Genomic DNA, 16,399 nt, shown 5'->3' with positions numbered 1-16,399 from the left:
ACCTATATAAATGTTTAAAATTTTTAAAAACTATCCCTCCTAATTTAAAATTCTAAGTACCTCACTATATAAGTAAGATGTTAGATTTAATTTGGAGTCATTTGATAATATATCAAAATAATTATGATTCAATCCTTGCTGTATTTAATATCATTAATGAATTCGGCCCACTTCAACATTCTCATCTCATATGTTCTAAGTCAAAAATAAAATATTTATATGCTTTTCTACCTAAAAAATTTCTGAATAATTTTTTTTAGGTCTCATATTTTCTCACAAATTATTATTATTTAATATTTTACTATTTTTATTTTTTTTAAAAAAAAAACTATTTGAAAAAAAAAAACAATGAACCACTTCTGGTCGAAAGTCAGATAGGAACTCCCATTATATTCAGAGGTGCTTTTTGCACCCCCCAAACACCCTCCATTCCTAACTCTACATTCCTAACTCTATATTTTTTTTACCCTTATACCCTTTTCCTTATTCCCTAGTCCACGTGTTTTTTTTTAAGTTTTGTTTTTTTATTGGTTTTATTTTTTCTAAACCAGGTTTTTTTTATTTTTTATCAATGTTTTTATTAATTTTATTCTTTTTGAATAAGTTTTTTATTATATGTTTATAATTTTTATTTATTTTTTAGTTGTAGATTTTAAAATTTAAAAAATATAAAAGTATGGATGAAAATAAAAATTATATATATATATATATATATATATATATATGAAACTAAAAAAAAAAAATACTAACAATTAATAATAAATACATACGAATAATTTTTTTTTTAAGAAATAGTACATATAATAATACACAAAAATATATATAAAAAAATGTAATCAATATTATCTCTAAATTATGCTCCAGACACATTTGGTGGTGTACCTATTACTTTGTACCACAAATGAACATGTGTCCTATAACGAGTGACTCATCCTTTAGCTTCGTACGATGAATATTGCCACCACCACGTTGGAATGGGCGGTACAGGGTAATGAGGGTGTAAGAAAACTTACACGAAATGATTGCCAACATGGGCAATAGCTATTTCTCAATACTCTTGTTTTGGAACTGGAGAAGTTCTTAATGACAAGTGAGTAAAACAACTTCCAACATTCTCACCTAAAGTATGCAGTACAAAACTGTACCTTGATACGATAAAAATTCCCAAAGGCATAGAGTCCATCCAATACATTTATGGTGCCCACGACTCAACCAAGTCAATGAGAATAATAGATTGACTACCAAATTTCAATCTGGATAAAGTTAATCATATAGATCCTTATATTGTTGAATCTCTTCTATAATCTCGAATCGTATTTGAAATCAACATTCTTCACCATATCCAATTAGTACAACTATTGTCCTGAATCCACAATGATCGTCAGGTTGAATGTCAACAGTGTGAGAAATATAACGTTGCAGAGATACAAGTAATTTCTCAATATATGTATCATGGATGGGTGGAACTGGAGAGTGATTGTGGGTCATTTGAGTATTGCGAACCTTCGACCTCCTTTCACGTCTTCCTCTCCCTCGAGATGTTGCAGTCAGTTGAGAGACCATAGATCCAAAAATGGATGCATCTGCAAAAGAAGGTATGCGACGTCTACTTTATTCATCTCTATCTGTAGGTCGACCTTTATATTCTGTGTTGTACGAAGGTGCTCGAACTGTATTTTGAGTCTTTGAGATGGATCTATCATATCAAAAAAATTGTCTATCATATGCTCTCGCATATGTGGATTCATCCCATCTAATATCTCAACAACATGGGATGTCCTGTTGGGTCGTGCTCTCTCGTGATTAAACCCATATACGTACATAGACAATCTCCTCCAATAAGCGTAATACTTTGTAGCGGAAATGTGCAAGATCGTGCTCGCATGGTAATCCATATACAATTTTGATAGAGCAATTGCATCTGCCGGCTAGCTGGTGAGATGCTTCCTCAACGTATTTTAGCTGACCAGAAATCAACTCCATTACCTCTAATATTGATAGTGTGGAATGTTGAGAGATTTCTCGAACCACTTGTTAATATCCTCGAACTGAATTCTCAAAATCTTATTTTTTCAAAATATGTTTGTAAGAATGACATGGCATCTCCCAAATATAACTTCAGTCTTGCACATGCAAACTCTTTCCTATAATAAAAAAATACATTATGTTTTAATAATAAAAAGAATTAAAATAGTACAATAATAAAAAAAATTGAAATAATAAAGCTATAAAATAACTATACATTTGACTTGAATTGCTCCCGAGGTGTATACATGTATTAACCCATGCTGAAACAAACCGTTATTTGTAAGGGTGTAATCATATCTCCCAAAGATAATTTAGAACACCATTAAATCGTTGATACTCCTCAAACATGACATCTCACTTCTATTTGTATGACTACTAAACAAAACTAAAAAAAATTAAAAAAAGTATATATATGAAAATATATAATCATTAGAAGGTAATTTAAAAAAGAGAGATTCTGACTTATATTAAAATTATATAAAATAAAAAATTTAAAAAATTGATGAAAAAATAATAAACAAATTTGAAAACAATATAAGTAAAGGAGTTTAAAGAAGAAAGCATGTAAACATCATTTAAATGGGAATGAGAAGCGGGTGCTGTGAAAAGAGGGGAATAGTAATTTACTTATGAATGGAAGCCGAGCTAAATTTAAAATAAATCAAATTATTAAAATAGTTGTTTAAGTTAAATTTGATTTTCTCTTATCTTTTAATTCAAACTTATTACAAATTGGTATTATTTCTAAAAACAATTAATGCTATTGTGAAAAAAAAATTAAATAGATATGCACGTAACTGGCACATGTTTACTGCCCGGGTAATATCAGTTTGACGCGTCTATCAACTAATTAACCGGTAATTTATTTAAAAATGAGGGCCCCTCTCAGTTCGACGCCGGCGCCGCTCTCTTGGTCACCTCGTCGACGAAGGCTTGAATATGGCGGTCCGACGACCCGCCCTCCGACACTGCCTTCGCCGCCGCCTCCTTCCACTCACTCGCACGCCTCCTTATCGTTTCAGCCATCTCGCCCTCCGTCACCGCCTTCACGCACCGCTGCAATTCCGCCCTCGTCGCCGGCGCCGGAAGTCTTACACCGACCCCGCACGCCTCCTCCAGCATCTTCGCGTCCGGAACCTGGTCGCCCCACTGCGGGTACGCCACCACCGGCACCCCCGCCGTGAGCGCCTCCGTGGTGGAGTTCCAGCCGCAGTGCGTCAAGAAGCACGCCACCGCCTCGTGCTCTAAGACGCGCTCCTGCGGACTCCACTCTACCAGCATCCCGATCCCCTCCGCCGCGACTTCCTCCGCGAACCCCGCCGGCAGCCTCTCCCGCGCGTCGCTCCGCACCACCCACAGGAACGGCCGGCCGGTCTGCTTCAGACCCCACGCCATCTCCTCCATCTCCTCCTCTGTCAGCACCACCACGCTTCCCACCGATACGTACACCACTGAGCGGGGTGGATGCCGCGCCAGCCACTGGATCGACTCGTCCGCGGCCTTGAACAGGTCGGCTTTGATCTCCCCGCCGCCGATCTCCTTCGATCCGCCTTCCTCCGGCGGCGGATCGACCAGCGGCCCTACGGGGATGATGACCTGGCGATGCGAGATCGCCTCGATCGCTTCGTGCTCCAGCTCGTCGAAGGTGTTGGCGAACACCCACGAGGCGTTCGACAAATTGCCGAACTGCTCTAAAATCACACTTTTGAGGATCTGATAGGGCGAAGTCCAGAGGAGAAAGGTGGGGAGGTCCTCCGGCCGCAGAGGCGGCAGGCCGGGGAGTTGGACGATGGCATCGGGGTCGTCCTCCGAAGGGAAGGCGGCGAGGGCGTGGCGGCAGTGGTAATAGATGGAGAAGACGGCTGCGGACTGGACCCATAGGACTCCGCTAGGGAGTCCAAGGTCGGCGGCGACGTCGAGGACCCAGGGGACGAACGGATTGTTGACGATGCAGGCGACGGGGACAACCTGGCGGCGGACGAGGGCGGCGAGGGCGGGGGGCCCGGCGGAGCGGAGGGAGGCCATGAGAAAATCTAAGTCTGAACGCACGGGGTCGTCGGGGGCGATGCCATCGGAGAAGAACTCGAAGCGTATGAAGCCGCGGCCGACGCGGGTGGGCTCTGCGAGTGCGCCGACAGAGGTGGATGCCGCGGCAGCGATGCGGCGAGCGGTGTCGTCAGTGGAACAGAGCGTGACGAGGAGTCCTTTGGCGGCGACGCGCTTGGCGAGGCGGAGGAGCGGGTTCAGGTGGCCCTGCCCCGGGAAAGACACCATGACGACGTGGGGCATCGCCGCGCCCCGGCCGCCGGCGCTTGTGTCCTCAGTGCCCGTGACGGCGATGGCCATATATGCACACAATTACAAGGTAATATTCCTAGCTTGCTCCTCGTCAATTGCGTTCTTTGTTCGAAGTGATCGAGAACGGATTTATCATTTATAGAAGCAGCAGCCAAATAGCCAATCTGGTTGTATCCTCGAGCTCATCGATCGATTATGGTTTACATCTAAATTTGGCTTCTTCAAAGTCCACGGATTCGACTGCAACTCCAAAGTCAACTCCAACACAAATTTTCATATTGCATGGACGTCACTTGGAAGCTTCATTTTGTCAAATTGTTAAAATGTAGATTTATTATTTCTTATCAAATTCCTTGGTAGTGAAGCAAGCAATGACGTCGGAGGATTGGCTTTAGCTATTCTCTCGTGCCTCTCGCCAGCCAATGAAGAGAGAGCAGCAGCGTGCGTCATCGCGGACAATGACCATGCCCACCTACTTTATACTTTGTCAAACAGTTTGTTTTTTAAAATAAATTTAATAATAAAAAAGATAAGCTTTTTAAGTGTATATTAATTGTATTCCAAATTTTATTCAATAGTTTGATAAATCAGAGAAAGACTATCTTCAGAATGATGTCGTAGCACAATGCCATGGCCTGCTATTTTTTACCTTGTCAAACAGTTTGCGTTTTTGTCAAAAAGATGACTCTGGGAGCAGGGCAGAGGATGGCGCTTGGAAGATGCTTAGGGAAGGGTGTGAGTGAAGAGGTTGAGATTTTCATCATAATCCGACATACATATATGAAGTGGAAAAAGAGGATGATAAAGTATCAAGCTATAAAGGCTAACTCCTTGAATGACAAGCGTGCTTTGGTATAGATATATATAAGCCGAGAGAAACCTACAAAGATTGTCATCATAATCTTTGAAAAATTAACAATGATTCAACTGTTTAGCCATTAATCTCATATATTATTAGGGCTATAAATAAGTCGAGTCGAGCTTTGGGATGTTAAAATTTATTTGATAAGATAACTAAACTGAGTCGAACCGAATTTAAAATGAATTAAGCTTTTGAAATGAGTGTTCAAGCTTGATTTAATTTATTTTTTATGAGTTTGAGCTTATTTGAAGTTTGACTCGAGCTTGGTTCATTTAGATATTATCAAACTCTCAATTCAAGCTTGACTTGAGCTTAGTTCGAACTTGACTTGAGCTTGATTTGAGCTTGGTTCATTTAGATGTTATCAAGCTCTCGATTCAAACTTATTTGATTGTTTGAAATTTTTAGTTATTTGATTGGTTATTGAGCTTGATAATTTAAATTTATTTATTTTATTTTATTATTTATTTAGCATATTGAAAAGAGTTTTATTAATGAATATGGTTTGTGAACATTGTTCACGAACGTTAACGAGCTGAATACATATGTATTCAAACTTGTTTATTTAGCTTAACGAGTTGTTCAAGCTTGTTTATTTAATTAATCTTATGTATATTGAACGAACATAAATAATTCTTACCAAACCGAATACCAAAGTTATTCATGAACGCTTGGTTCATTAACAGTCCTATATATTATGGCCATTAGTCCCAAATGCTAACAATGTGAAAATATATAGGGATCGCTATCGCAATCTATAAACAAATAGACATGATATAAAGAGCATGTGAACCGTGCATCAAGACCATCTATGTTTTTTTTATATATATTTTTATATAGTATCTATATACAACTTATTCCGACTAATCTTAGAATGACTGATCTAACTCTATGCATCGGTAATCAGGATAAATCAAACAAATTTCATAATGAATGGTATATCAGTCTAACATTCTTATATCAATTGTTTATTAAAAAAAATTCATCCGTTAATTCGTTAAGTCAAAGACATATTAAAAAAAAATTATTGATTATATTTTGAAATAAAAAAAATATATAACTAGCCACGAACGCAACCTAACCTACTGGCTACTATAGCTTGAGATAGAAAGCTCAAGAAACTCAAGTTCAAACTAAGAACTTCATCTTGAAATAGATATATAATTCAAAAATATTATTAAATACTATCAGAAATATTATAGGTGTTAATTATATTACATTAGACATTTTACTGAAACGCAACTGGCAGAATTTCTCATTTCACTTATTTAAGGAGTAAAAGTTTGGTTAAATGAACATACTGTCTCAATCATTTAAATTTAAAAATTCAATCTGAAACTTAATTTTAATTATTGAAGGATACACTGCCAAAAAAGGCGTTCTCTTTTTCATTGGCACCAACAACACAATCATAGGCTCCACGTCCTACTTCACCATGGCAACTGCAGGCAAACCTTGCATCAAAACTTTATCTTGTACTTGCACTTTTCTTGCTTGAAATAACTTCTTGATGCCTGTAGGGAAAATTTATATGTAGTTCTCATTGGCAAACACAACTTGTATGTACTTTTCATTGTAAAAATTCTTTGTTTTCACTCCCTAGTGTAATATATTTATCTAATTGCCCCTGATATTTTAAGTATAAAAAGTTTAAAAATAAATATAAATCCTCTTAAATTCAGTACATTAAACTAGAATCTAGTATATTTTCTATCAAATTGAGTACGATTTTTTTTCCATCTCAATTGGATGGAAAATATACTAGATTTTCTTTAAATGGTACTCAATTGGATGGAAAATATACTAAATTTTCTTTAAATGATACTCAATTGGATGAAAAATGTACTAGATTTTTTTCACATGGTACTGAATTTAGGAGGAATTATATTAAATAGGAAAAAAATCATACTTAATTTAATAGAAAATATACTTGATTCTAATTTAAAATGCTGAATTTAATAGGAATTATACTCATTTTTAAACTATTTATACCTGAAAAAAATATGAAGGACAATTTTAATAGAAAATATACTCGATTATACTAGATTTTCTTTAAATGATAATATACTAGATTTTCTTAAATGATACTTAATTGGATAGAAAATATACTAAATTTTCTTTTTTACATTGTACTGAATTTAGGAGGAATTATATTAAAATAGTAAAAAAAAATATGTTCAATTTAATAGAAAATATACTCGATTCTAATGTAAAGTGCTGAATTTAAAAGGAATTATATTCATTTTTTGATCTTTTGTACCTAAAAAATTTGAGCGGCGCAATTATGTCATAATATTTGCATGAGGCAGTTGAAACAAATAAAACTTTACATGTAGATAGTGAAAACAAAATTTTTTATGAGTGGGGATTACATGCAAAATTCAAGTTATGATTGAAAATTTTTCTCTACTTTACTCATGTCTGTAAAGTATTACAATACTTCTCTTCTAAATCCTCAATATCTAGTGTGAACAGTGATTTCGAGTTGTACCTTCAAACCTTAGTGAAAACCCTTTTCTAAGGTATACCACCAATCAATTCAGCTTTTCCCCAATAAATTGTCACGTCAGTCGACCATTCAAACACCTATAGATCTTGAATTGATTGGTAAATTATACCAATCAATTCGATAGCTTCTAATCAATTGATCAATCGATTCAGAAGTTTGTTATTTGCTCACGAACTCTTATTAATTGATTAAGCAAACTCCCAATCGATTCGGCCTCTTCATGAACAACTCAATCAATTAGACACATTCTCAATCGATTCAGCATACTGTGCTTCGTGAAAATCACACTCCAATTAGTTACCCAATCGAATGGAGATGATATTGATCGATTACTCAATCAATCCAGAACCTTTCTATTTCACGAGAAAATGTTCTTAATCGATCACCTGACTTTGGCCTTGATCAATTACTCAATCGATTCAGAGCCCTTATGTTTCGCGAGAAAAAGCTCTCAATCGATCACCTAATCGATTAGTTTTAGCCTTGACCGATTACCCAATCGATTGCCAAGAGTTAATCTCCTAAACCTTGTTTTAGGGTTCCTTTGTCCAACCCGAAGCCTTCCATGACTTGTTAGGACTTCCTGTTATCTAACATATAGTCAACTTTGACTTATCAGGACTTCTTTACCAAATATCCGATCAATCCTTGGTCAATTTGGACTTTCTATTTCGTGCTAATTTTTCGTTAGACTTTTGATCATATAGTGGTGTCCTGGTTCATAGGATTTGGTAGAGGAGCAAGAGATTCCTGGCCGTTGGATAAAATAAATAATAATTGAAATATTATTTTTGACGCTAATAACTCAAGATGATGCGTGTTTAGGCATGTTTTAGAAAACTTTAGGGGATAAAATGTAAAAAAACAGATAAATGCGATAAATTGTGAGGGCAAGTGAAATTTTCTTCAATTGGCTGGTTATCTCCATCGTTGCGCGTCCGGCGACCTCAGTGCATGATCGCGGTGAGCTGGTGTGGAGCCGATCCGGCGAGTAGGGATGGCGTTGGCCGTTGACAGCGACGGGAGCGGGAGGGGATTCGGCGGAGGAGAGATACACGTGGTGGAGATGGCGGCGGAGTCATCTTCGGCCGTCGATGAGGTCTCCCCCCTCCTGGCGGCGGACGGCTCTGGAGATGAGCGACCAAGGATGACCATATTCTCCGTCTCCTATCCCAGGAAGAAACCCGCCAAGGTTTGGACCTATCTGATTTTCCTTCTTTAGTCCTCGGCTTGGATTATTTGGGCCTCTTGAGGCTGAGTGATAGTTCATGAGTCGATCATGGTGAATCTTGGGATCGTGAGTGAATCGGAAAAGGAAAAAAAATGTCATCGAATTTTGGAAAGGATACTATATTTCAGTTTAAGTCTGTGGAATCCTTTAAGAACACAACATGGCGATTGGCTATTATTCACTCTAACTGCTATAAATTTTGTCAGGAATCGGCATATAGCTCGACGGATACAGAAATTAATTTTCTTGTTCAGATTGTCTCATGGATTTGGAGTGGCTCTAGGCATTCTGGGATTCTCTGCGTGTGTTCTTCTTCGATTATCTATAGCATTATCGAAGTGTTGCTAGACATTTTTCCAGGTCAGATGTCTCTTTTGAAATTCGTTACCTTTTTATAATCTTTAGAAGCATATAGTACTTAGAATTTTCCTTTTGTGTTTTTGGAAAGCTTTGTTTTTTTACTGAATGAGTGTTTCTTCTCATGTTTAACAAGTAAATTACTGTAAATGCTTCATTTTACTGTCAGTCACTACAGATTGCATCAAAAGTCTCCAAAACAATATTTAACTCATCAAAGGCATTTACACTTGTCGCCTTTCCTATCTTATTCCTTCAGCAAAAAAACGTTTTCATTCAATGCCTTAACACTTCTAATACTTTAAAAGCAGCCTTAGTTGTTTATGCATTTGTGAAAAATGCAACCTTTTCTTACCCCCTCTCATGTTGAGGATCCAGTTATGGCAGGTCTACAGTTCGTATATCCTCATGAACTTTTTTTTGTTCTGTTTTTTACATTGTTATACCTTTACAAATTTATGGGATGGAATAACTTTTATGTTTAATTAGAAAGAACCTAATTGTCGAATTTCTTTCATATTTCCTAAGATCAGAATACTTTGTCTTAACATACTCACTATAGCCTAGCATGAGATCCATGGGCCATCATACTGTCAATGCACTTAATCAGGATATCAGTTACCTAATTTGGTTGGATGGCATACTTGTATCTACTGGGAAGTATAGGTTAGACTACATGACCTTGCAGGAAGAAACTTGGTTATCAGTGTCTTCTTGATTCTTAATTCATGAAAATCTTTTACCTAATTTTAGCATAATTTAACTTTTATCACGTGGTTCATTGTTTCTGTCTTTGTAGTTTTAATTGAGTTTTTTTTTTTTTAAATGTCAGTAATACCTTGTCCAATTTAGAGTTTGCTGAAAGTTGCATGTTTAAAAAATTTGCTTGAAGTAGTTAATGCTTATCTATCAATTACGTTTCTATTAAACAGATAGATCATCTCCAGTATATCAGACTCTATTTACTAGATGTTCAATCCTTTTCATTGTTTCACTTCTATGGTTGAGAAGGACTGGTCATCCTCTTTGCATTCCAACACATGCAAAGACTATACTACTGCTGAGATCACTCACTGGGTCTGTTTCATTGTTGAGCTTCATCTATAGGTTAGTGCCATTTTGTTTTTGAGGTTTATACTCCTGTGATATGTCTCAGTTGGGTCATTACATTTTAGTTAAATCCCCTTATCCAGTAGTCTTCTCTCTAGATTTCTTCTTTTGTTTGGTCATTGACTTGTTATCTGAAATGGCAATCTGCATGGATTAGTAGATTTATCATCCAGTTTTTATGTTGGAAAGATCAAATTGAAAGTATTTACTGGATACTATCCTTAGTAACATATAAACTTTTTCAATTACCTTTTGATCCATTGTCTTTTTGTAAAATGATTACAGATTATTTTACTAGATACTTTCCTTTTCAAGATTATTTGTAGCGTCTACTTAGTTGCTGATCCATTCACAGGTCCAGCTTTACATTTGAACATATGGAATTACAGATGAAATCTTCTCTATTCTGCTATTTTTTAATAAAAATATTAATTATATTTTCATTTTAACTCTGCTTTACATTTGAACATATAAATTCAGTGGTTTGATCTATCAGTAAGTCGTTTCTTCAATGATGCATTTGCCAAGATGTTTTTGTTTGCATGGGTTCATATCATTTTACTGATAGGTTTTGAGATTAAGAAATATGGAGATTTTTAGTGCATAAAATCGGTACAGCTGCACAATTTCACATTAGATTGTTTATTTTCTTAAGCATTTGAGTTAGATGAATTTCCATGGTTTTTCTGTATGAGTCTCCACATTTATTTCATTACTTTTAGAATTATTTTGAAGTAATCGCAATATTAACAAACCTCTATCAGTTTGGTCTTGAAACACTTCATAATAGAAAAATAACCAAATTCATCCTTTTTGTTTATTTCAGTGTCCAAAATCTACCTGTGTCCTATGCAGTTATGTTGAATTTTGCAACCCCGATCATGGCATCACTTGGAGCAATAATCATCTTACGGGAGAAATTGCCTCTTCCTTACATTGGAGGTAGCTTATATGCTGACTTTTTTGATGGTTGTATACATATACCTATCTCCTGGATAAATTTGTTTTTGTACTTGTATTAATCATAGAGATGTTTTAGCGGATAATCATCAAATCATTTATTTTGCAAATATTTTTCTTACAAAATTTTTTTATCTTTACATGTGAAACATTTATTGAAAGAAAGGAGATGTAATTACTGTCCATGTTCCAGTTTTGTGAACTGAGCTAAATTAGAACTAGGGCTACATAAGTTGGACAAAAAAACTGACATGCATCAAAGTCGTCTTGATAAAACTGGTAAAGGAAAAACTGTGTTTCACATTTGTCTTAAGATTAGGCATAGGCTTATTCTACTATATATATTTTCTTTAGCTGGGCTTGTGGTAGTACATCATTTAATAAGACTATCGCATATGAGTCAAATGACTAATCAAATTTTGTTGCTAAGCTGTATGATTCTATTTCTCAATGCTAAGCTGTATGGTTCTATTTCTCAATCTCACATATCAGGGCAGTGGGAAATTTTTTCTTGAACTTCTCTAATCCATTATTTAACGGTACAGACTTCAGGAGTAACAGAAGTACAGAGATAGCTATTATTATTTAAATTCCTTTGGGAATTAACATCTATTTTTCACAAGATAGGTGATATAATAGATTGATGATAGAATGTTGTCTTTGAGTGTATTGGTCAAGGCCTGATATAATTCTGGTTCTCACATCATAAAGTATGCTGGTCCCTGACTATTTGGATAAATTATTCAACTTTTTTAGCACTAATATAGCTTATTCATTGTTTTGAGGCTCCTGTTATTATGTTAATAATTTTTAAAATATAGAGCTGGTAATTTCTTTCTTCAATAACTAATCCATTGTAGTTTCTGAATTATGTAACCAAATATTTTTGTATATTTTAGAAAAAGGGGGCAATTTACAAATTGATGGTCAGCTTTGTACTTAACATTAAGTATAGATAGGTTAGAAGTGGGACCTAATGGTTGTTAAAGTACTCACCTTTATCCCTCTCAGTAGAAATATGTGTTACATTTGATTGGGGCATCAGCTTCTATTATTGTTTTCTTTCCTCAAGACGTTTGAATGTAAAACTTGATGCTTCCTTATAACACGCTTTACTGTTAAATAAACTGGAATTCTGTTCCTTTTTAATCTAAGCAATAACAATAAATTTATTCATTTATGTTTGTGCATCAGGTTTAGTTTGCAGTTTTCTTGGTCTATTCTTGATTTTTCAACCTGTGCTTCTTATGGGAGGTAAGGTCTTTTGCTGATCTGAACGTGTACTCTTTGTTCTGCATGAAGCAATCTAGTGAAACATTGTCATCAGTTTCTCATATGTTCTCTGTATATTTTCTTTTCTTATTTTAATGTTTGCTCTTTAGCCTTGGCGCAACGGTAAAGTTGTTGCTTTGTGACCAAAAGGTCACGGGTTAGAATCCTGAAAACAACCTCTTGCAAAAAGCAAGGTATGGTTGCGTACAATGGATTCTTCCCCGGGACCCCACATGGCAGGAGCTTTGTGCACCAGACTGCCCTTCTTGTCCATTCCATCAAAGGTTATCTTTTTAAAATGGTTATTTGCATGTTTTTAGATTGTGTGGAATCTTTTATTTTCTAGTGAAAAGAATATTGGATTGTTGGAAAGCATGTAGTTGTTTGCATTATTATTCCTGTGCAACATGTTGGTAAATCACCAGTCTTAGAGATTATAGTAAAAATAAGCAAGGAAGATAGTGCATACCTCAAATACGTTTCTTTGATTGAAAAATTGATCATTAAACTATTAATTGTCATATTAGCATAAGTATGATTCACTTGTGATATAGTCTTGTATAGAGATCATTGGAGGTTAAGATACCTGTAGCCAACCCCCTGATAATTGACACAAGCACAGCTTGATGATCTGTTGATGAGTTTAAATATGATTTCCACTATCAGTTTTAGCTAAAAGTATATAAACGTCGAAAGGGTGCCTTGTGATCACAGATACTTCTGAATCTTAGTGTTATGAGAGACTGTAATTATGTTCTGCAGCAAGGTAATTTTGGACTTTTAGCTAACCATGTCTAATTATCCAAATATTCAGATTGCCTTGCCAACCATCTATCCTCTAATCAAGATCCACAGAATAGCAGTTCTGCTTCAACTGATCTATCCTCTAATCAAGATCCACAGAATAGCAGTTCTGCTTCAACTGAAATGTGAAAATAGAAGCCCACATATTGACAGTTTGGTTGTTCTTGATATGTATATATTCTCCAATTGTATTGAATATACCATATCAGTATGCTTTATGGTTGTACTCATCATTTTATGTTTTCATTTGTTAAAAAGCTGCTTAAGATTTTGGTTAAACTTATATTCACACCTGAAAGAAGGGGCACAGAATTTCAGTAAACTAGAGGGGGTGTACATATAATTTACTCAAGCAACATATAACTCAGTGTGTGCTAGTTTGCATCATACTGCAACCTCTCTGATTGAAGAAACAGCTCTTTCCTTTTTCACTTTTCATTTGCACATTCCAATATTTAACATCGGGGTTTCCATACATGTAGGTGACAGTGTCACCAATGGAGAAAAGCATGCCTTGTTTGCTATTTTAATTGGTATATTTTCAACAATTCTGGGTGGAGTTAGCTACTGTCTTGTACGTGCTGGTGCAAAGGCAACGGATCAACCCATGTAAAGTTCTACCTGCTAAATGATCAGAGCCTGTTAGCTGTGTTTTATGTTTATTCTTCTTGTTATTTCTTTGCTGATCAACTTTTTTATCATTTAATTTCTGAATGGCATTGTAGTTTGTGAACGTCAAAATTGCACAACTTAATTTAAAAGTTGAATACAATCTTAATTACCTAAATACTCGGTTAATTTTTCCTATTTTTCACAGGTACACAGTTCTTTCATTTGCAATACTTGCTCTTCCTCTCTCAGCCATACTCATTTTGGTAAATCAGGTACAATCTGTTAATGAATAATAAATTTTTTATTATATAATCACTAGCTATATCTATCAGCAAAAAATAGTCGTTATTTCCATGGTTACAGTAATTTGTCTAGGTTATGAAATAATCATGCTCTAATTCATTTCAGAGATTCTCTGACCATTTTTAGGAGATGAGCTACAGGAATTATATTTCACATTTTTGTAATATATTTATATTATTAAACTTTTACATATTTATATTTCACCAAGCACAAGTGGTTTTCCTCCCAAAAGATCCCCCTTCAAACATGGTAAACTGATCATTCTACCCTTAAAACAGTAAATAGAAAATAAATAAACCCATGAGGACACATAATGTTCATTTGGTTGTAAATACCAAATACCCTTATAAATTCAAAATAATATATATATTTGGTTCATTTTTTCCCCTGGCCTCGCAGGCTAGTCCAGCCCCCTAACCCATGCCGAGTACAACACAGGACAACCATGCCAAGACCCATGCTTCATTTAGGCAGCTGGATCAAGCACCACCGCTTGACACCCCTATTCTTGAGTTTCATTTACTACATAATTAGACTCAGTTATCTGTTACTGGCCTTAGTTAACTTCTTTAGTTTAGGCGCAATGAGCTATCGTCATTTATTGTTACTATTATATTCTTTTACTTTCACTCAACAGGCAAAAACGAACAAGGGTTTAACATTTTCATTCATCACTCAACAGGCAAAAACGTTTCAATATACACAAGTTAAGCACGCCAATTTTCTTTTAAATCAAATTAGATCGAACAAGGGTTTCTAACATCGTTTTAGTCCAAATAGATGGAAGTTCTAGCATGTGCCAGTCTTGATGCTAAACTGTTATTTAGGAGATACTTATATGGCCCTTTTGTTTCCTTCATGGGAGGAAATTGTTTCCTTCATGGACGAGAACAATGATGTAAACACACTTACAAGAGTTAATGAGGCCTGTTGTTTTCACAGTAAACGCTATGCCTTCGAGTATCTTCTCTTTGGTATTGACTTCAGTGTTATTGAGTGGTTCTGCCACACTGAGTAAGCATATTTTAATTACAAATTGTATTTCTTCTTATTTATACTCCAATTCCAGGAATTTGTTGTACCCGACCTATTCACTTTTCTCCTGGCAATCACGCTTGGTGTCTTGGCATTTCTTGCAGAGGTACCATATTGTACTTCATGATCTGCATCATACTTACCGGGACTTATCGTCATTTAAGTAATACACAAGCTGAATTTTGCTGAAATAAGCTACTTTGCAGGTGCTTCTAGCTCGTGGACTTCACCTAGACAAAATAGCTAAAACTACAAACGTTCTTTACTTAAAGGTCATATTTCTTGCACATTTCAGTCATTGTTAAATGCCTTTTGACATTTGCTGGGATGATAAATCAACATCATTTTATTTGCCTAGTAACCTTTGCAAACTTTACAAATTGTATTCTTTTAATGCCAAAATTTGACTTGCATCGATTGACCATTGTAGCATACAAATCCAAACACTTATTAGTGCCAATCTTCAGACAAAAAAAAAAAAGATAACTTTTGATTTAATATTCTCCTTAAGTAATGCCTTCGAATAATCTTGATGCAGGTGCTTTTATCGCAAATGTGGAGCCTGATTTTCAAGGGGGCCTCTCCAACTTTAAACAAACTCATTGGATGTTTGCTCATTTTGGCTTCCATCTGCGGCACTTCCTATATTGCTCTGGAAAAGGAAAATGATTGATTCAGGTTGCATCAGTTGGAAACACCACTTATTCATCCATTCTTTCAATAATGTAGTGTTTGAAATTTGTAATTGCCTTCTTGAATTCGAAGGAAGTCGAAGAGTGATTCCTATGCTTACATGCATATGCTCCATCCAAAATAACTTGTGATTAAATGCATCATAATTTCAATAGGTATAGATAGATTCCTAAAGTACTCCCCAAAGAGTCTAGGAATTCCTCGTGGTATAGAGGGTCGCCCTTGTAAAATTTCTGTATTAGGGTCGACAATTTGGGTTACTCAGGCCATTTGTATCAAATAAAAAAGTTCAACTAAAATTAATTAAATTTCTTGTTTTATCTAC

The 16,399-nt window shown here is 35.6% G+C and overlaps 2 protein-coding genes across 2 annotated transcripts; one reads left to right on the top strand and one right to left on the bottom strand.

Moving 5' to 3' along the window:
• Nucleotides 1-2,715: 2,715 nt before the first annotated feature.
• Nucleotides 2,716-4,489, bottom strand: LOC121986343 (gallate 1-beta-glucosyltransferase-like). The gene has a single exon (XM_042540231.1). It carries the CDS (start codon nt 4,372-4,374, stop codon nt 2,914-2,916), a length of 1,461 nt encoding a protein of 486 aa, XP_042396165.1. The 5' UTR covers nt 4,375-4,489; the 3' UTR covers nt 2,716-2,913.
• Nucleotides 4,490-8,593: 4,104 nt separating this feature from the next.
• LOC121986341 (uncharacterized transporter jhp_1155-like) lies at nt 8,594-16,175 on the top strand. Its single transcript, XM_042540227.1, has 10 exons — nt 8,594-8,889; nt 9,135-9,288; nt 10,218-10,392; nt 11,222-11,337; nt 12,550-12,609; nt 13,914-14,040; nt 14,249-14,315; nt 15,416-15,487; nt 15,588-15,653; nt 15,920-16,175. Exons 1-10 carry the CDS (start codon nt 8,695-8,697, stop codon nt 16,052-16,054), a joined length of 1,167 nt encoding a protein of 388 aa, XP_042396161.1. The 5' UTR covers nt 8,594-8,694; the 3' UTR covers nt 16,055-16,175.
• The last annotated feature ends 224 nt before the right edge of the window (nt 16,176-16,399 follow it).

The sequence above is a fragment of the Zingiber officinale genome, chromosome 5B, assembly GCF_018446385.1.
Source record: "Zingiber officinale cultivar Zhangliang chromosome 5B, Zo_v1.1, whole genome shotgun sequence".
Lineage (NCBI taxonomy): Eukaryota > Viridiplantae > Streptophyta > Magnoliopsida > Zingiberales > Zingiberaceae > Zingiber > Zingiber officinale.
This window is presented reverse-complemented; position numbering and strand designations above follow the sequence as displayed.

Coding starts and splice junctions, on each gene's coding strand:
- LOC121986343 (XM_042540231.1), bottom strand. CDS start 4,374: ATGGCCATCGCCGTCACGGGCACTGAGGACACAAGCGCCGGCGGCCGG.
- LOC121986341 (XM_042540227.1), top strand. CDS start 8,695: ATGGCGTTGGCCGTTGACAGCGACGGGAGCGGGAGGGGATTCGGCGGA. Junction 14,041..14,248: donor AAGGCAACGGATCAACCCAT/GTAAAGTTCTAC, acceptor TATTTTTCACAG/GTACACAGTTCTTTCATTTG. Junction 15,654..15,919: donor CAAACGTTCTTTACTTAAAG/GTCATATTTCTT, acceptor ATCTTGATGCAG/GTGCTTTTATCGCAAATGTG.